We start from the raw sequence: 20,918 nt of genomic DNA on the forward strand, positions 1-20,918 counted from the left end.
TGATAGAGTAGCCAGCAGGACCAGGGCAGTGGTATTGCTGATTTGCCTTCTTAGCCAACCCAATGCCAAAAAAGACAGAAATCAAGCTGCAAACAAACTACATTAAAATAACTATGCATGTTGTGTTTTGATGTTAGTACTAAAACTATGCATTAGATTTGCTCAAAGCATGCTTCTGCTATGGGCTTCTCACATAACTCAGACACTTCCTTATCTCATTTGGAGGCTAGATACACACCTGCTGATATTATGACATATTAGTATCCAGTATAAACAGACAGGCAGATGCTACTGTAATTCAGCACAAGTCTAGTCCTGAAAGTCCAAATCTTCCTGAAACATGGTATTTCCAAAGGTAATTATTTCCCAAAGGAACACAAATTGAACAAATGTATTAAAGCAAAGCATGATATGAATTCTTAACTCTATGAAAATTATGTTGCATTGACATATATAGCCACACTCCTGGTACCTTGTGAGAGCTCTGATTATTGCCAAACAAAATGCTGATTGAGGCCTATAAGCCTGTCTCGTTATGGACTTTTGGATTAGGTTCTTTTTTCCTTTGAACTGAAGATTGACGAGAGGGAGGCAGTTTTCTCTTGTTTGGTCTCAGTTGTTTATTTTTTTCTTATCAGCATTACAAGGTACAAGGAGCTATGTGCACTATGATAGAAAAGCAGTAAAATGGCTAACAAAGATCTTCTTCAAGGTCTTTTATATGTCCATTTACCCAATTAACAGATGCCAACTAAACTATTTTTCTTAATGACCCAATGACCCAACACCTGTGTGCTGCACTACAGTATTTTCTATCCAATCACTTACTACTACCCAAAAACCCCTAGGAAAAGAACATGAAGAAGAAAGAAGAAGGACAAGAGACAACACCCTAAATCCTCCATCTTGTCTCCTGCTCTCTAAACTGCTTTTTCACCCAGTGATTAAAAAAACTTTCTAATCTACACACTTACACTTTTCCTATCTAACTTTAACATTTGTTTTCATGTATCACCATGAAAACATGCTCATGAATTTCATTTTATATGAAATTCAGTGTTTCTTTGAATCCTAGAAGTAAGTACTAGAAACAAGGGCACACACACTGTATCTCAGACTCCAACATAAGCCCTTTCAGGTTATATCCGTTTTACAGATGTTCAACTGAAGCACAGGAAGAATTTAATGTTTCCGTATTTTACTTCCGTATTAATTTTCTGTGAATTCAGAAGTCCTAACTCACACATATCCTGTTTGTCTTTCAATAGAAAACTCATTTTCTTGAGTCCTAATACCCAAAAAATTAACAAATGGAAAAGGAAAAAGAAAATATTGGATGTAATGTATCATCATCTGACATGGGAAGCTTTTCATTTTTCTTTTATCAAAAATTCAAGATGCTGAATTAATTAGACTATTAACACATTAAAAGTAAGTGCTAAGTGTGAATAGCTTCAATTTAATCACAGCTGAATCAGTTCTATTTTGCACAGACTTGTGCTATATTTTCAGCTAAGAAATTAGATAGTAATTAGAAATTACCCAGCAATTATGATCTAAGTGTGATGATTCTCCTAATGTGAAAGTACCTGACAGAGCATTGATTACACATTAGAATACATTACTATATAACCAGCTTAAAATCACATGGTTTGTTTTGAAGATGCTAAAGTAAAAAGTGCTCCAATACAGGTAGACTGGATCTTGGTAACTCCCAATTTCTGTGCTTCAGAGTTCCAGTGAATTTTTTGTAGCTTCATATGCAAGAGTGGTCATTGAAATAAAATGAGATTGATTGGTGCAAAAAAAGGTGAGACAACAGATGATAATGGTTGAGGATCGCTTGCTTGCTTATTCAATTACAATATAAGGCACTATTTTGTGAGACTTTTACTTTCAAGATGAGATTATTGGTAAAAAAACTTGAGACATTTTTTAAAAATACCATTAAAAGACCATCAGGGGATGTCATAGACGAGAAATGTTTTGATGTTCTTAAAAACATTGAAGAATATTTTTTAAATAAATATCCTTGGAACCGTAATTCACAGAAAGCCTGCTGAAATAATATCATTAATCACAGCTGGGAATGACAAAAATATATTCTGCTTCTCACCAGTATGGTAATAACATTCTTTGGAGTGTAATCAATCTGTCTTCATCTGCTTAAAAAGGTGATTTACTGGCAGATGCCATTTTGGGAAAACCACAATATTTTTCATTAAATGTTGATGAATCAGAACATTCTGAATCCTCTTGTACTGAAGATTTTTTTAAAAAAACACCCAGAAATGTAACAAAACTATTTTTTTCACTTAGATCCATGGTGTCATGGTGGTCTTATTCCTTGGAAGTGCGTATCCCTAAAGCCACATCAGAATCTTTGTTCTCAAATTTCAGAAATTATAGCTAATGGAATTCATAGAAAGCTTATAAATAATGAAAACCTTGCAAAATATGCAATAGGAAGAATAAGTGTCAAAATTAAGCATAAGAACAATGTGAAAGCTGGTTATAGAATACAGTTTATGTTACTAGCATACTAGCATGGCTTATTGTATCAATGATCTTATGGCATTAAATGTTTTTTTATGCAAATTTCAACCATGAATCAAATAATTCTCTGGGAATCTCCATTTTCAGTTTAAAAGGAAAGAAAAAAAAAAGCAAAGCTAAACTGGAACTCTGAGAAAAGTTGTCTGAGAATAGTCTGAAATCTCAGAGTTCTTAGGAGAAATTAAGAGAACTTCAAATCCATGACTTTTTAAACATTGATGTTCAAGATGCATGGTTTTTTTTGTTTGTGGGTTTTTCTTAATCTGAAACATGATTTCTGAGCACAGAGTTGGCAAAATGCAACGTATTTTAGAACAAGACTGACTTTTGAAAGGGCTTTTCTATTTCACAGAGGAAGGAGCAAAAAGTTGAAATGTTCTGGGCAAGAGATTTTTTTTTAGAGCATATTCAATCACATTAAAAGATAATTGCTGTTTCTTACTGTAACCATGAACCACTTGGAGGAGCATCGCTGCCTCTGGAATACACACTAAGTTCTGAAAATACTCAAACTCCAACACAGGGAGGACTTTTACCTCTAGGCACAGTCTTTTGCTTTTGCCTTCTAATACTTAGGTCCTGCTTCTTCCTTTAGAGTCTATGCAATATTATTGAATTTTGTAAAATAGAGTTCTCCAAAGTATGTGAAGTACCTTTCATACAAGAGAATGTTTTTTCCCAAGTGAAGTTCAGGTGCTGTAAAGCATGCAGTATAATTCTGCTTTGTGGATTCACACTTGGTTGAATGCTACAATACAACTATATTAGGTATTCTCAGTCATACCTCTAAAATTTTATTTTCAAGGACTGGCTACATAGGCAGAGACTGTCCAAAGTTTATGTTAGCTTTAAGTTATTGGTAGTATCAAGGCAATTTTATTGCAGCCAAAAGAAAATTCAGTCTGCCCTACTTCCACTGCTTACCTCACAGTGACTGTAACAAGTCACAGAAGGAATTACCATGCTGGAGAGGTACCTTCCACAGTGCAATGGCACCCCACACTTCTCTCTTTTGAGGTCTGAAAATCCTAATAATATTTTTGTTTAGTTTAACTTTATTTTATTTGAAAAACTGCTCTTGTTTTGTATAATATAAATTTGTAACATGAAAATAGCTGTTAAACTAAATTTATGAAATTTTCATTTACCAGTCAGGTAAATCAAACAGGATAATTTTGCTGTTTCTAAAAATCTAATCCTTTTAATGAATAGGTTTCTGTTTCAGACATCATTCTGGCATACATGCATCCTAATAGCATATTCCAGGCTCTGAAGTCTCCTTTCTTTTCCTCTTTTTTTTCTCTATTATTTTTATCTTCTGTCTGCCTTCGTAAAATAATGAACATATTGTATTTGTTTTTAAATTGTATTTAGTCCATATAATTCATAGATTTATAAAAGACAGCTTAGAAAAGAAGATACACAAAAAGATAGGGTTTTGTGATGCAAAAGGATACTTTCTTGAGTCTATACAGAAATTCTTTCCCTCTTCAGAAGACTTAAATGAATTTCGTAAGTGTACATTTACACTATACATTTAAACTACACTGACATTACAGAGTGTATAATAAGACTTAGTAAGCACAAGCATGACATTTTTAGTTTCTTATCTTATATAGTAGCAAACTAATAGCCCCTATGTTGGGAAGCTTGCTTGGAGACTGTTAGTCTCCTCCCAGTCTCCAGAAAATAGACAAGCATCTCCTGTATTGCACCTGTATTCCTCTTCCTCAGTCACTGGAATTTAGTCATGTTCCCTTCTCTTGCTCTCCTGCCAGCCTTATGGCTCTGGCTAACAGTTTCAGCAGAAAGCTTCAACCCCAGAGCACACTCTGGCCAGATGGTGAGGGTGCTCTCCCTGTCTCCACCAATAAAGACATCACCACCAGAACTTTGGTCTTTTATGTCTTAATGCTCTGCAACAAGGCACTCAGGAACCCGAGGGAAAAGAAACATCTACAGAAACTCAAGGCCTGAGTTGCAGAGAGGGCACAAATTCAGACACACCAAGTATATTTGCGCAGCAAAAATCCCCTTGCTCACTAACAAGATTCGTCAGAAGTTAATGGAACCCCCTCCTCTGGCTTTCACACAGACTGTCTCAGGAGGTTTGGATCTTCCCCCTGACATAGAGTGCACTGATTGATTTTAAACCTGGATCTTGTGACTCAGATGGATGAACATGTTTTATATGCTTTCACTGATTAAAACTCCTAATTTATTTTTTATCAATGCTCTCCTTTTTTATAATGTACAAAAACTATTAATAGCAATGATAAACAGCAATAATGTTTTTTTAATGAAACAAGCAATACACTCTTTTTCATGACATTTCTGAGCCTCCATCCAACTTATGGAAACCTTTTGTATCTAAAGAATTTTGGGCTGGGAGTCTCAGAGCTTCACATCACATGCACTGCATGAAGAATCATTTTGGTTTGTTCTAAATTGGTCACCAGGTAACCTGAACTTAAGGTAAGTTGATCGTAATTTTTAATTTTTCTTTTTTTTTTTAAATTGTATTTATTTATTATTCTTTTGACTATAAGCTTGCTTACTGAGAGTGGAATTCACAGATGCTGAATTTGGGAAAGAGTTCCTTTCATCAGATAGATACTGATCTAATGAGGTGGCAATGACCAAAACATGGCTGCTTCCAGTTAACTTAATTCTGGACAAACTTCCACAGTGTCTTACTTAATAGATTGCAAATCATACAGGTCCAGGAAGATGCACCACAGTTCCTACTTTCATAAGCTATACAGAAGAGAAGAAAGAAGTACACTTCATTTATCCCATCTTTCACATGTATCAATAAATAGTGAAGAAAATAGCCCAGATCAGTTTCTGCAATTTCCTTGTAATTGGGAGCAAACACCTGCACTCAGCTGCATATTAGCTTATCTGAGATAGAAAGAGGAGGAAAGGACCCTGTATTTTCTGCTAACCACCAGTGAAGGAGGAATGAAACATAATCATTTTGTGGAAGAAGGAGATAGATGTATTCCCTATCATCCATGTGTTAAGTACTGAATAGGTTGAACAGTCTCACATGGTAGGCCTTGCAAATATAATCTATTTAATTCCTGGTAATACTAAAGTTTCAAAATTTTTATTTCTAAAAACGTAATGATTTAATAAAATCAGTTAATTTTGGACTATTACTTTTCATTTACTTTTGGGACCTTAGTTCTTAAATCTCAAATATCATGATTTAGTGTAGTTTTATAGGCACAAATTCACAGAGCACAGATCTCATGCAAATATATTGAAAATATGTTTTATTTTGCACACAATACAATCAAAACTGAAGATACATCTAGATTGTGTTTAGTGCCTTGCCAAGCTATGTATCTGGCTACACATGAGCTTTCTCTATTATTCATCTGAAACCACCATAGAAAAGCCCAGACAAGAGAATTTATGGGCTAATTCAGGCTGAAATTTGGAGAAAAGCATGTGCGGTATATTCATTAATCAATGAAAGTCATTTTTACAGTCTTGTTTTGTGCCAGATACTGAAATTAGATCTGTTAGGGGGAAATCTTCCGATTCATAAGGAGCCCTACTGAAATTGCTTAAGTTCAGCCAACAGATTTCACTCATACTCTTTCACCCACAACTTCTGGAAAGCCACAACTGTCATCAGAAATAACTTGAATTTGTGAAATTCCATGTTACAAAGAGGTGTACATGTATTTAAACAGAACTAAAATGCAAATTTCATTTGTGCCTTCAAGTCAGTCTCTGAACAGGCATTTTTCAATCTGATTTGAATCTTACACTTCCTAAAGAGTGAGTATAAGGTATTATATTCTGTAGTAAAGCAAAGAGAAAGTATAATAGGAAGGAGTCCTGCAGAGAACTATTAAAATGCCATGAATTTCATGAAAACCCTCTTTTGAAAGCTTGTGAGGAATTAATTTCTTTTCATCTATATGGCCACAAGTCAATAATAGAAATTTCAAAGTCGGTAACTTTGTAGATAATTGAAAATAACTACAGATAGATTTACTACCAAAAAATATTTTAAAAATTAATTTGGCAAAAGTAATATAGGTAATTTTGATTTCAGCTGATGTCTGTGATGTAAATGTATTCACAGTATATAGTACTCGTAGTACCAATTATTAAAGACTGATACTTGTCAGAGCTGCACTACAAAGAAAACACATACTTAACTGTAGATACAAATTAGTTCTAAATTTCTCTATAATAAAACGTGCTAAGTGTGCATCATTAACTTCAAACTTCACTGTTTTGCTCAATATTATCTAACTTGAAATTCTTCTACAACATGGAGTTCTCTCGGCCCTCAAATTAATTAGTTTGATCTCTACTTTTATTTTTAATCTTTCCTAAACCTTCTGGTAGCAGAAAATTGCTTGTGGAGAGCACAGAATTGAATAAAACAGCTGGACTAAACTAATGTGTTGGAGGGAGGAAAAAACCTTTGCAATTTATTAATGTATTCAAAAGACTGTTGCAAACTTTACAATTTAATTATTGGAAGATTATAGAACTGCTTCACTGCCTCTGTACTGTGTTAAATAAACTGTACGTGCAAGGAGTAATAAATGAAATTGTTAATTTCAGTGCATCCTTAGGGAATAGTAAGAGGGGGAGTTTACATTATTTAGAGCTCCAAATGGATTTGAGTTTATATACAGTAATAAATCTTAACTACATTGTTAATTAACCCTGCCTCAAGCCCCTTTTTGCCTTAGGAGTTGAAAGACACAGTGTCTGTTAGGATAACTCACCATTCATGTGCTTAAAGATGTTTAGGACTGGGAGAATTTGCCGATAATAGGGCACCAAGGCCTCCCCCACCATTTCAGCTGACACCACCAGGTGCTGGATGATTTTCAGTGTGGTGCAGAGGATCTGTCGGTTACGAAGGTTCAGTGCATCTGTGATGCAAAAATAACAACAGGCAGAAAGTAGAATTAATTTCTAAAATGTAGAGGGAGGGGGAGGAGTCCTCTAATGGACAAATTTAATTAAACTATACTCTGTTGGGAATTGTAAGTGGGCCTTTATTAGCTCAGCTTAGAAAGATCCCAAAGATGGATTGCAGTCCTGATGTTATAAAACACTGCCTTGTCTGATTGTTATTTGTTCCCACAATTTGTGCTGACTCTTCAGTAACCCAAAGAATGCAGCTCATTATTCCCTCACGCTGCCTGTATAATACTGGCATGGTCCAAACAAATGAAAAATAAATGTTCAGTAAGTACCACTTGGAGCCAATGGAACTATACACTGCAAGACAACCTGCAAAGGTTGACAACAGATGCATTCTAGTGCAACAATTGGTGTTTGTATGTTTGTACTCATTTATTTCATGATCATTTTATTCATTCAACTGACAATTCCTACTATTCTGAGAATCAGCACAATGAAGCAAATGTTTATAGGAAAAAAAACCCCACAAACAAACCTTGTAGGCTTTTTTCAAAAGAAAAACATTCTAGGGGAAAAAAAAAGGTTTTGTCTAGCCTACTTAGATGTTTCTCTTAGCTTTCAGTGTCATGCTTCTAATCTTATGACACTAAGACATTTCATAAAAACTCCTTATTTCTTCTCTTTTGATTTTACTAAAAGCAAGTACTTTGCATTCTCTCTTGTAATTAAAAATGAGTCATGCTTGAAATATGTATATTTTTTCCCTTGCAAAATCCATCTATTTTTAAAAGCATTTCTGAAATTATGCAGCTGGATAAATTTGTCAGCAGTTGTCAAATCTGGTACGGTCTTACATATCGGTCTAATACTCCAGTGTTCTGCCCACTTACATAGACTTCTACATCATTTCACTGGAACAGAACTGAGAAAGATAAGCTCATATTCATTACTATGTTTTAGGAACAGAGAAATATATAAATACGTGGTTTGAGATACCATAACAAAGTATAAGCATTTAGAAAAAAAATGTAGAAAAGAACACAACAAAATTTGAAGAGAATTTATTAGTAACTTCTGCAAGAACTGCCTCTTCTAATGGAAATATTAGGATCAAACATATCTGTAATCATTGCAGAGGTGCTGGAACTAGATGATCTTTAAAGGCCCCTTGCAAACCTTTCCATGATGCTACAATTCTATGGTTCAGTATTTTATGTGCTGAGTTTTATCAGTGCACAACAGGAATGCCATTTCATAGGGAATGAAGTAGTATTTTCACAAAGGAGCAATGTCAGTTTTTCTATCTCTTTAAGCAAATGCAGTGTACCCCACCTGCTTCTGCTGCTTATCACATGCCTGCTGAGTGTTAAAAATCAGAGCTACATCTCCAAAACAAGGGCAGGGCAGATTGGTTGTGTGAATGGACAGAAACAATTCTCAAAAATCAACTATTAAATCTCCTTTCATGCCTTTTGGCATGCTTGAGAACAACATATTGAACCTACTGTTAGAAAACAGAAAGCCCAAGATACTATTACACCTCACCCCAGTTAAAGGAGTACCCCTAAATAAAAATACAGACTGAACGCCATATTTCTTATTTTCTACAATAGTCCCTACTGTACTCAGCAGGTTGCACTTAATTTCATACTGTCTCTGAGCATAATAACGTGTGGACAGGAAGCCAAACAATGTAGGATGCTCACATTAAGTTCCAGAAAAGAGGCTGGCTATTCCAAATTATGCTTTTGTGGATAGATGTTCTAAGGCTGCTTTAGAAGAGAGACACCCAGATACAATTTTAAAGATTGGATTTAAGTCTCAGGTAGGAAAATACTCAGTTAGAGAGAAACAGGCATTATTCATTTTTCATTATTTCATTATCTTATCTTAATTCATTATTTCATTTTCATGAAAGAGCGGTTGGAAGAGCAAATTTTGGGGTTCCAATGTATAGATTTATTCACTACTAAGTTGTCATACACATAAATAATAGCTACCTGAACTAATAGAGAAATTATCACTAACACTGGTAATTTTCAGTACAATAGTTATGTCATGAATGCAAACATAAATGAATATTTATATTCAATTTTTTGAATTATTACAAATCAGTAAAATTAATTACTCATAGACAAACAATAATTAAGGGATATTAAAATTAATCATTGACAGAAACTACTGCTTCTTAATTTTTAACAAATTGTACCCTCTCCCAGGAATAGTACTTCTGTACTATTGAAGCTGCCCCAGACTATGAGAAACCTTATTTCTAGGCATGCACAGTACATCATATAAGTGGAAATGGCTGTCCAAATACTCCTAGGAAGAACTTTTGTATGGATCCCATCTGATGCTATAGACTTGTCTTTGTCCAAGTGGAGCAGCAGGTACCGGACCATTTCTCCTTGTATTATGGTGGCCTCATTCTGCTCCCCATCCCTATCTCCAGCTCAGGGGTATTCAGGATATTCTGAGAATAACTGGTCTTACAACTAAAGATGGAGGCAAAGAATGCAGTAAGTACCTCAGCCTTTTCCTCATCCTTTGTTATTATATTCCCCCCGCTCCCCCTACAACCAGTAAAAGATTGGAGATTCTCCTTAGCCCTCCTTTTGCTTCTGATATAGTTATAGAAACAATTTTTATTATATTTTATGGCACTATCCAGATTAAGTTTTACTTGGGTTTGGGACTTCTAATTTTCTCCCTGCATAACTTTATGACAACCTTCTAGTCTTCCTGAGCTGCCTGCCCTTTCTTCCAATGGCTGTAAACTCTTTTTATCCCCTGAATTCCAGACAAGTGTCTCAGTTCAGTCAGGCCCATCTGCTGACACATTTTTCAGCCCATGGGGACCGTTTGCTCCTGAACCTTTAAGATTTTCTCCTTGAAGAACAGCCAGCCTTCCTGGACCCCATGGCCCTTCAGGATTGCCTCCCAAGGGTCTCTGTCAAACATGCTCCTGAAGAGGCCAAAGTCTGCCCTCTCTAAGTCCAAGGCAGCAGTTCTGCTGACCTGTCTCCTTACTTCTCTGATAATTGAAAAGTCTAACATTACATGAACACTGTGCCCAAAATGGCCTTCAGCCACCAAATCATCCACATGGATCTTAATCCCCTACCTCTACCAAAACATCAGACTGAGGGACTTCACTGACACTGTCCCTCAAAGAGTGGCATGCTGCACCCAGGCTCATCTCTAGTGAGCCATTTGATCCCTTTCCTCCCACAAATCCCACAAATATAAAGCTCTTTCGATGAGCCCTGCTAACTCCTGTGTAAAGATCCTGTTTCCCTTCTGAGACAGGTACCAGTAGGCCTCGTGCCATTTAAACCGATCCATGATCAAAAACCTCCAAATCCTACCAGTGACACCAGCCTCAGAGCCAGGTACTGATCTGCTGGCTCTTCCTATTTCTTTCCTTATCATTCTCTGCAACTGGAGGAGTAGAGGAGAGAACTACTTCCACTCCTCATCCTTTAGCTAGTTGTCCCATAGTCTTGAAGTCTTGGTTGTCCTCAGACACCTTGTTTGGACTTTATCACTGAATGCTTAAAAAATAAATAATGGATTATAATCTGAGGGCCATCTGAAGGTAGGAAGCTTTCTCTTCACATCTTTAAATACTGTGGGCACCGGGGAGGCATCAGACTTTCCCAAGAAGTGGGTCCAGTCTGCATATTGAACCTTCTGTTAGCTGCTGATAGGACCCTCCCATTCAAAGAACGAGTTGATTTTTTTTTTTATGAAAGCAGTTTTGATTCAGGGCACAGGTCCACTTAACCTTTCTGACATCTTCATGCAAGATGAACCATTATGCTTGTTGCTGTTTGCTACCACTTGCAGAGTCTTGTACCTACTGTATTAGGGCACCTGGGAAGCTGGGGCAGACCCAGAGGAGATGCACTTGTCATGCAAAGGAATTGTCACAATTTCCCCCCATCGCTTGAGTCATTCTGTTTTCCTAGGTGGAGAAAGGACAGGGGACCTGTGTGTTTGCCTGTGTCTTCTCAGAGAAGACAGGGTACAATTTCAGTAGTCTCTCTCTCTCTCTCTCTCTCTCACTCTCCTCAGTACACCTCAACCTACCCACCTCCTCCTGGAGCTCTGTCACTAAGCTAAATAATTCCTCTGGCAGTGTGCACCTCCCACAGCTGTGCTCACTGCTGCCTGGTACTGGTATAAGAGTAGGGCACACACTGCAGAGGTATGGCTGCAGATGGATATACTAGAATCAAACAGACTGAGAATCTGAGCCTCAGTCCCTTCAGATTGCAGAAATTGACCGTGTGTATTAGGAAAGCACTTGTAAATATCAAAAGGAAGATAATTATGACTACAGAACTGTTGTTACTCTTTTCAAATATTTGGACTGTGCAATGCATAGCAGTCAACCAGCTCCTGGCTTCATTATATTAGGCACTTTATAAACATTCAATTAGAGGCAGTCACTGCCCCAAAGATACACTACTTTTAAATATCTGTTGATCTTTTTAAAAATCTGGTAATTATTTTCTGTGTACTACCATCACAACAGACCATTCTCCCACATGAATAAAAGGAAGAAAATATTAACGCAGTATATGAAAAAAGAATATTCCAACACATTGGAAAATATCAGTGGTATCCAGAGGTTAACAGAAAGTGAAGAAAGTACTAGTATGCTTACAAAGGAATACAGCACACCATTTAGGAATCTTGGTACACTACAGCTACATAGACCAAATGAAGGAAAGATGCATAATATCCAAAGTATTCCAATTTAGAAAACATTCTAGGCTGTTGCCTCTTGGCATAGAAGTCTGCTGTAAGACATGAATCTTGACAATATCTGTGAAGTGCCCAACTGGTTTGCTTCTCAGTTAAAGGCACCTTTCTGCTCCCTAAACGGTTTTGAGAGGGTTTTCCTCTGTCATAGGTACATATTTCTCTTTGATCATTTAGACTATTATAACATTCTCTTAAGCAGCAAGAAACGCCAACCCAATGAATTGACTCTCTTACTTGGTAGTTTTGATGTTTTCCACTTTAATGGCATAAATGGAAAGATTTTACTTCTTTTCCAAACAAATATTTATCATAACTTGCTTAAATAAAAGAAAGTTTAACTATGATAGAAGCTTAATATCTGATTTTAAAACCCAGTATCTGAGTTTGTTCTGTTTTTACCATTCCAAGCCAAAATAAGAGATAATTATGAAATTTGAAAGCATATTTAAAACACCATAGTGCTGTTTATTGAAGCTTGTTAGCAATGAGACAATATAAGATATCAATTCATTGACTTCAGTGAATGTTAATTCACCTTATTTTTAATTTCAGATAAATTTTATTGGCAATTCATGTAAATTGATGTAAATTTAGTGTTTCTTTTGTTAATTTCCATTCAGAGCAGAAACTTTCTTTAAGATATCTGCCACTTGTTTGCTTATCCATTTAGCTAGATGTGTATATATATATATGTGTATATATATATATGTATATATAAAGTAATAGAAAGAATTATTTTAAAACATTCAAATCTTTTTCTTGAGTAACACCTCTAACATCTAAAAGAAAAAAACCTAAAAGTTACATAAGTTGATATTTTTTATTTTTATGTGGTTGTTTGGAAAATCCTATATCAGTCCCAGGTATTGTCTATAATAGAAGTCACAGTTATCATCTGATATATGAGATTGATAGATTCTATAAGCCAGGAAACATGACAGCATTTATCCCAGTACACAGTGGATTTTTTCATGACAATGTTGTTCCACTGAAGAGATACTGAGCTTTACAGAATCAAATCAGTTTCCCTAAATTTCTGTCTCTTCTCTAAATACTAACTTAAGATTTTGGTTGTTATATTAAAAGTTATGTTGATAATTTAATTTTCTTCAATTTCTCTTTCAAATACACCTGTGAATCTATGCTTAGAAGCCCACCAACATTTTCCATTTTCTATTTAGGTCTCAGGATCAGACTTTAAAACCAATTTATTTTGCATTCATATCCCTCACCCAATTAGTAAATGAGGCAACAGTTTTAGAAAATTCTTTGCCTGAAGCAGAACAAGATACACAGAGTAGGTATCCTGTGAGGTAACAAGCACTCAGGATAAAAATGCTTGACTGTTGTGATCTACTTAATCTTATTGATCAAGGGCTTCTTTTAAATTCACAGAGTCAGATTTAAAGAAGTCCTAACATGAGGTGTTCTCAAAATGCAATTGATTAAAGTGATATATACTTCCCTTACAAAATTTTGTCAAAAATCTTCAAAGTACATAATACTGAACTACCTGTACTTGTATAATAGCATTATGCTAAACTTACAGAACAATAATGAAGTCTGTTATGAAACACAGCATTTCAATCAAGAGTGAATAAAAAACGGAAAAATAATCTTGTGTTCTGTACATTTTAGAAGTCCTGTAAGAGCCTGATCCAAATAACAATACAGATGTACAAAAATTTCTTTCTGTACAACTGAAAGAGTGATGTGTTACATTGAAATGATGGGAAGGAGAAATAGGGTGTAAGGCATGAAAACCTTATGCCAATTTTATCATGAAAGACTTTTTTTGTAAAGCCAAAGTCTAAAGAACAGAAAAGGCTAAGATCCATAAGTGAAACATTGAAGCTTGCAAATAACATGATCTAGAAGAATATGGAAGGGAAAGTGGCTTTATTCAGCTTTAGCTGTGCTTCTAATTGTAGCATTTTACTACATCAGCTCCTATAAAGCTTGAATTCTATTAACATTTGTGGACCCAGTTTAATATAGTATAAAGAACACTTAGAAGAGAATCCCAAAAACCCACTCATTGACTATGCCACTCTACAGTTTCTATCCATTCCTAGATGTACATTCCTTCCTCTGTGCTAAGATACTAAAACTGTACCGAGTACCCACCCTCCTGATGAAAACAAGTCTGTAATTAATGAAATATGATGCCATTTACAAAAAAGGTCTGTGGAATCAAAGCACTCCTGGCATCTGCACTTTAAAACTTAATATAGCATTCTAAATGTGCTCTAGATCCTTGAAGAATGTGGACAAGAAAAAAAAGAAAATACAGTTTTCTTAGACTTTAAAAAGGTATTATATAAGGTCTCTCTCTGAACCGCCGTGGCTTCCATAGAAATAAATGATGACTTAGAGATAGAAATTGAGGGCAACAATAAATGATCACAGAGGAGGAGTATCAATATGCAGGAATCTGTGCTGAGGCTCATGGTTGATTCATAGTGATCTGGAAGAGATTTTACTGATGATAACAAAGATTTCTGATGATCTCAAGTTATTCCAGATAGGAATAACTTGATATAATAATAATTCCAAAGACAAGAACTGATTCTGAAGAACTGTAAAAGGACTTTACAGTACAGAAAAACTGGGTGATAAAATCGCAGATGAAATTCGTTACTAATAAATGTCAAATAGTAATACATTTATAAATTCTGGAAAGAATATCTCTAACTCCAACTTTAAAAGTCAGAGGTGTAAATTGAAGATTTTGCTTTCTAAACATAGATGAGATTTATCTTTATTGAATAAGAAACACACTTTCCCCTCACAGACAAGAGTAAACAGGAGTAATAAAGGATCTACTTCCTATAAAATTGGAAAATACCTGAAATGACCAGTTTTGAGCAGAAGAATCTAACTCAAACTTAATTGCAATTACTTGTACTGGTTGATGAAACCTGCAGTCAAAATGTTTTAGTATTTGAATTTCAGGGCAATTAAAAAAATAAAAAAATCTGAGACCTTTGCTTTTTTTAAAACCATTTAAAGTCTATAAAAGCATGCTTGTTTCCTTTTATCTTTCAGTCTGTGATCTTAATAACCAGAACAGGTTCTCAAAAGCAACAGTCAACCAGGAGGAAAATTACAATTACATTAGAGTTTTAACTTTCTGTAGGTGATAGAAATCAACTTACACGATTTGAAGAAAGAAAATGACAACAGACCAGAAAACCATATTTATTCCATAAAAATATTGCAGCACTTTGTGAAAGGAAGAATTTAACAGTATTATATATTCCGAAACACAGTGAAGATATGTGAGAAATATAACTGTGCTTAGAACAACTGCTACCAACACATTCAACTTAACATATCTAAATGCAAAAGTGACACTGATTTCACATTAAATGGGAATAAGTTACACTGTAGTCCAAGGCAACATTTTACATGCAAATAGAATGAACAATAAGAAAATAGAAATCTGATGCAAACAGAAGGTGAACAATAAGAAAACAGAAATCAGTTGAACTTGGAAATTTATTAAACATTAAAAAGGACTCTCTAGGTGACACTGAGGGAGGACTGCTCCATTTATTTCTCTAGATCTGACACACAAATCTGTTTCCATAATGAAACATTTTTAACAAAGTTTAAGGTGTCCTTGATTTATTGTATCACAGAAGTTATGTTTAACGGCATGGTAAAAGCCTCAAAAAGGAAAACTTTAGTATTCCTTAGGATGGAGATTATTCTTTCTGGACTCAATTGAAGAACTGGTTTGCTGACTGGAACAATACTTCCTTCTAAGTTACAAGTGCAAAGATGTGAGCTTTTCTGGTTATTAGGCCTAAATTCAGATTGCCTACGTATGCGTTTTAGGATTCACAGCACAAAACAAAGGATTCTGGCAAGTGGGTGATCCAAGATACTTAAGTGTTTAATTTCACATTATTGTCTTCATTAGCAAAGCTATATGAAGATCTTCCTATTGATTGTTTCTACTCATTCTCTCAAATGTCTGTGCAATGGTCATTTGTGGCAGTGCATTTGTAAACTAGACCATTGAAATGATCTGACTTTAAAAGTAACAGCACTCTAAAAATATTTTGGATTTATTTTAGAGCATCTACATTGCCAACAAAGCAAATGTGAATGGTAGCATGCTCACTGCCTCTGAAAGGAGAGGAGGTGCTTCCACAAACCGTGCTGCATGTCCCTGATGTTACTCATAGAAATAATAGACAATGGTGCAGAAACTTCTCTGTCCCTCAGTGTTTGTGCCTGCACATGTGTCTCACGCAGAGAACATCAGGGAACCCTGAAGTCAGGAATCTGAGAATTGCAGAAACCTAATGAAAGCAAGGAAAAGGACTTACAGCTTTTCTGATCCATTCATTATAGGAAATGTAATATTAAAAGTAATAATTTTACCCCAAAATTTGCATTATATCTTAAAATTTACTCACATTTGCAATAATCTTCATGTGATGTTCAAGCTGTCATATCTCACAGCTTAATAAGCAACTTTCAAAAAATTTACACTATATAAATACAATGTATGGATTTTTCTCCTACATGTTCACCTACTTTTTATTGGGATAATGAGCTGAGGAACAACAGGAAGAATCTTGTTTCCACCATGTTCCAGCATGTCATGGATTCCTTGACGAGCAAAAAACTCATATGGAAATTCCGTTTCACAAAGCCCATCAAAGAACAAAGGCAGAAAGTAATGATAGTCCAGATTTTCAATCTCTACCTGAAAATACAAAATAAATAAACAGATAAATGCAATTTTTCAGTACTAATACAATGCGATCAGGCCAGCAGATAATTCATGCCACCTACACAGGCATGTTTAGTAAATAATAATTCATTTTTTATCACTGCAGAATATATTGAATGCATATATATTGAAACAATATTGAAAATATTGTTTATGACAAGATATTAAAATACAGAAATATTGGACCTAAAGAAGAGAATAAAAATTAATACACTCCCATATATATTCTCTTTTTCATAAGTCAGTATGGATGCTAAATCTGAACCAGAGTGCCTGTAGTTATTACAGGCCACATAGCTCTCAGGCCTGACTGAGAGCTAGCCTGAGAAATTCATGGGAAGATTTGAAAACAATCCTCAGAGACAGAAAACAGCCATGCCAGGTGCTGTTTGTCTGTTCCTTGTTTTCTTTGCAGGAGAAAGTTAGAGGGTGTTGTGCACCACTGACCAGTGATGGTGATGTAGTGGTTTGCTAACCAATAAGAGTTTCTTTTCTGTACTTTCCACGTATCAGTCTATTAAGAGACCTGAAGCAATAAACTAGAGAGATTCTCCTGTTCTGACTTCATGAGAGTCTGTGTCGTCTCTACCCAGCCGGTCCTAATAGAGCGACAAGTCAGTACCAGATTCTTTTATTCTTGCTTATACATTTTACTTTGAAAGTTACTCATAGGAATCAAACCAGTCATTTTAAGAACAGTATTCTGTCTCTTTCAAAAAAAATAGATATTATATCTTCACTTGGACACTCAAAACAACAAACAAGAGAAAGAAGCCTGTAAGCAACACATATCTAGCACAGCACAAATATAAATATTTCTACATAATTCCCTAATTTGTTGAATATTGACCTAGTTTATTTCATATTAATTTCAAGAGCAGATTTATAAAGAAATTCCATGGTTCTCTACTAAGAAGAAAAGGCAGAGAAATGATGTACCTATTTTTAATAGGAATTTTCTTCCAATCCTAAAATGCAAAGTATCCTAATCTTAACAAGCTATGGAGGGATTTTGCACACTAGTTTTCTTTCCTTTTTCTTGTTTTACCCATTAGGACTCTACCACAGACACTCAGGCTAGCCTAGGAGAATGAGAAGTTTGTTTATGGCCTGTCAAAGCTCCGAATACAGGTGAGAAGTGACTCAACAGCAATGCATTTTCTCTGAAAAGGATATGATCATCCAAATCACTTGAAGACCAATCCATCTCTTTAAGAATACACTTCCATCTTTAAAACACAGGTTAGCTGCTACATGATTTTTCTAGTGAGGTTTGGCAGTATTCAGGTAAGATTCTTCACACCTAACAAGCTTTGTCACAGAGGCCAAACTGAAGCTCCAAATTTCCTAGATAAAATGTGTCAGGTTAAGAAAAAAAATCCTCACCCACTGATTTCAGAACAGAAATCACAGTCTCGTTTCAACTGTGGAATTCTGAAATAAAGCAGGCAAGAACTGAACTTTATAATTCTTGGGTAAATCCCACAGTCAGGAAGTAGCACATAGACATTTTCTGAGGCCATGTTTCATTTTTCACCTTGCTTGTCTCTGAGTAGATCTTAATCCTGATCTTGCACACCTTAGCTACTGACTTCAATCTTTCATGTTGAAACAGATCAATCCATGTAAATCAATATTAACTGGAACCAATACTTGAAAGCAAGTATTGTGCATTTGCTGTGAGCATCTCACCATTGGCAGACATAATGCCAATGACATACTAACATAGCCTCACATGCACTGATTATTAATCTCTTTTAAGAGATAGAAAGGGCAATTGCATAATACCTATTCACCGATGTGAATGAGATCAAGTCCCAGTACTGGATCATCCAGGAGAGGGAACAAAGCAAACTCACATTCCCTGTTTCCTCAACATCATATATTGTTTACTTCTCTGTAATCTTTTTTGAATTGGCTTTTTGCTTCACAAGAAAAATTCAGGTGCCTTTATCAGATGCCTTCCTAGTCATTTTGAACTCAGGGAAATGGCCTCAAGCTGTTCCAGGTAAGGTTTACATTAGATATTAGGAAACATTTATTCACAGAAAGGGTTGTAAAGCACTGGAATAGACTTTCCAAGAAAGTGATGGAGTTGCCAGCCATGGAAGTGTTCAAAACATGTGTCACTATGGCATTTGAGGGTATCGTTTAGTGGTGAACATGGTGGTGGTGCTGTGTTGACCTTTGGACACTATGGTTTTTTCCAACCTTAATGATTCTATGATTATATAATTCTATGAATATGCCAAGGTCAATTTGTGAGAAATTTCAAAAATAAAAAAATAATTAAGTAACAAAATTAAATTAATATTCTGATTACTAGTAAGTAAAATAACAAGAATTAAAAGACATTTAAATTCCTAAATTGATAGGCTTTGTATTTCTTGAGGACTTTCAGCATGCTACTGGCAATACTCATTAAGACAATAAAAGAAATTTGCTTGAAAAGTCACAAGAAAGTTTTATCAGGTAATAATGGATCAGGAGGTCAAAAAATCATTTACAAAAAAGCAGGATCAAGAAGAAGCAATTTTTTCATGTTCTCTGTCAATAGGACAATAAAACTCTAATATCTCTTTTTAATGTTTAATTTGTAATCTATGTTCTTTTGTTTTAAAAACTCAAAAAAAACCCTCAAAAAAAAACCTCAAAACCTGTAAGAGAACTTGTTTCTGGCAAAAGCTTCAGATGTTAAAGACAGAGACACAATTTGTAAAACGTCATTTTTTTGGTTTTTTTTTTTTTTGTAAATGGGAGGTGTTTCACAAGACAAAACACCTTGCCACCCTGTCTTATTAAGATGGGGTTTAGAATGTATTCCTTATATGGATATTTGACAATTCTTTCAAAATCACAAAGCATTGCCACAGTGAAAAATATCCTTGATACACATCCATGTTAGGTTACTGGATCAAAATTTGCATCTATTTTGCTCCAAACACAAGTCTCATTTCTTTTCTCCCACTCTTCATGAACACCTCCCCTAGCTGTAACTGCTCATTATCTTCTCAAAGATTTGGTATTTCTGATACTCTGCAATTTTTTTCCAGCTTTTTTTTTGTGCTTGAAATATGCTTTTTCTGTTTCAGATATGAAGAAAGCTTCTGTATTCAGAAGCTTGTCAATGTTTTTCAGCAATAATACCTGGTCAATAAAAGATATTATCCTTATCTATCAACTCTGTATTATGGTTGCACATTACATAGACATAGAAATAGTATATCAACTTTAAGGTAAATATGACCTCAGGATTTAAAAAACCTCAAATTTTTACACACAGCACAAAATATTTATTAAGACAAATCTTTTACAAAATAGACATATGACAAGCTGTAGATTATAAAGTGTTTGTGTGTACTCCTCTATTAGTTTGAAATCCTTAAGTGGCTGGCAATTCCCATGGCTCTGAAAACGATTTTGATTTCTAACTTATTTCTTGAAGTGTCAGCTGTCCAAGCACACAGACAATTTTTACTTAGCTTTTTTTGCTCTGTAATAACTCCCACATTATGGAAGCCAGAAATATTTTGTCTTACATTCTATGGTGTGAAACCCTTTCCTTCTGTGTTTACTATTTAGCTTTTAAAAGTGGCTATTATACAGCTGTTCAGAGAAAAATGTGATTTTTTCTGTTTACGCCTACAAAATCCTTTTGTTTTTTATATCCACACATAAAAAATGCTGATTAATGCTCAAATTCTTGGCAAAACTTGTCCACATCTGACAATAATGCTATAACTATGAATTTTAAGAATAAATCTCACAATAATTATTATGAACTTCTGTACTAGTGGTTTGTAAATTTTGCAGACATAGCCTCTGAATTTTCAGTAAATAGGCACTAATAAAAATTAATATGTAATACATGATTAAATAATAAAAGCAACCATAGAATGAGTAAAATCTTCTGTTTCATGAAACTTCCAGG

The 20,918-nt window shown here is 35.0% G+C and overlaps 1 protein-coding gene across 5 annotated transcripts in view; it reads right to left on the minus strand.

The window, feature by feature from the left end:
- Positions 1–20,918, minus strand: part of PACRG (parkin coregulated) — a 219,075-nt gene that overhangs the window by 87,144 nt on the left and 111,013 nt on the right. For 4 of the 5 annotated variants that reach the window (XR_015283480.1, XM_023923730.2, XM_086877982.1 and 1 more), the window contains exons 4-5: positions 16,789–16,960; positions 7,320–7,469 (exon numbers count right to left, since the gene is read on the minus strand). Coding sequence is in view for 4 of the 5 variants with exons in the window: in XM_023923730.2 (XP_023779498.2) it covers positions 7,320–7,469; positions 16,789–16,960 (322 nt within the window). In the remaining variant the exon portion in view is untranslated. The remainder of the gene's footprint in view (positions 1–7,319; positions 7,470–16,788; positions 16,961–20,918) is intronic. The other variant, XM_086877984.1, reaches the window with a different exon arrangement.

This window comes from Cyanistes caeruleus, chromosome 2 (genome assembly GCF_971803275.1).
Source record: "Cyanistes caeruleus chromosome 2, bCyaCae1.hap1.1, whole genome shotgun sequence".
NCBI lineage: Eukaryota > Metazoa > Chordata > Aves > Passeriformes > Paridae > Cyanistes > Cyanistes caeruleus.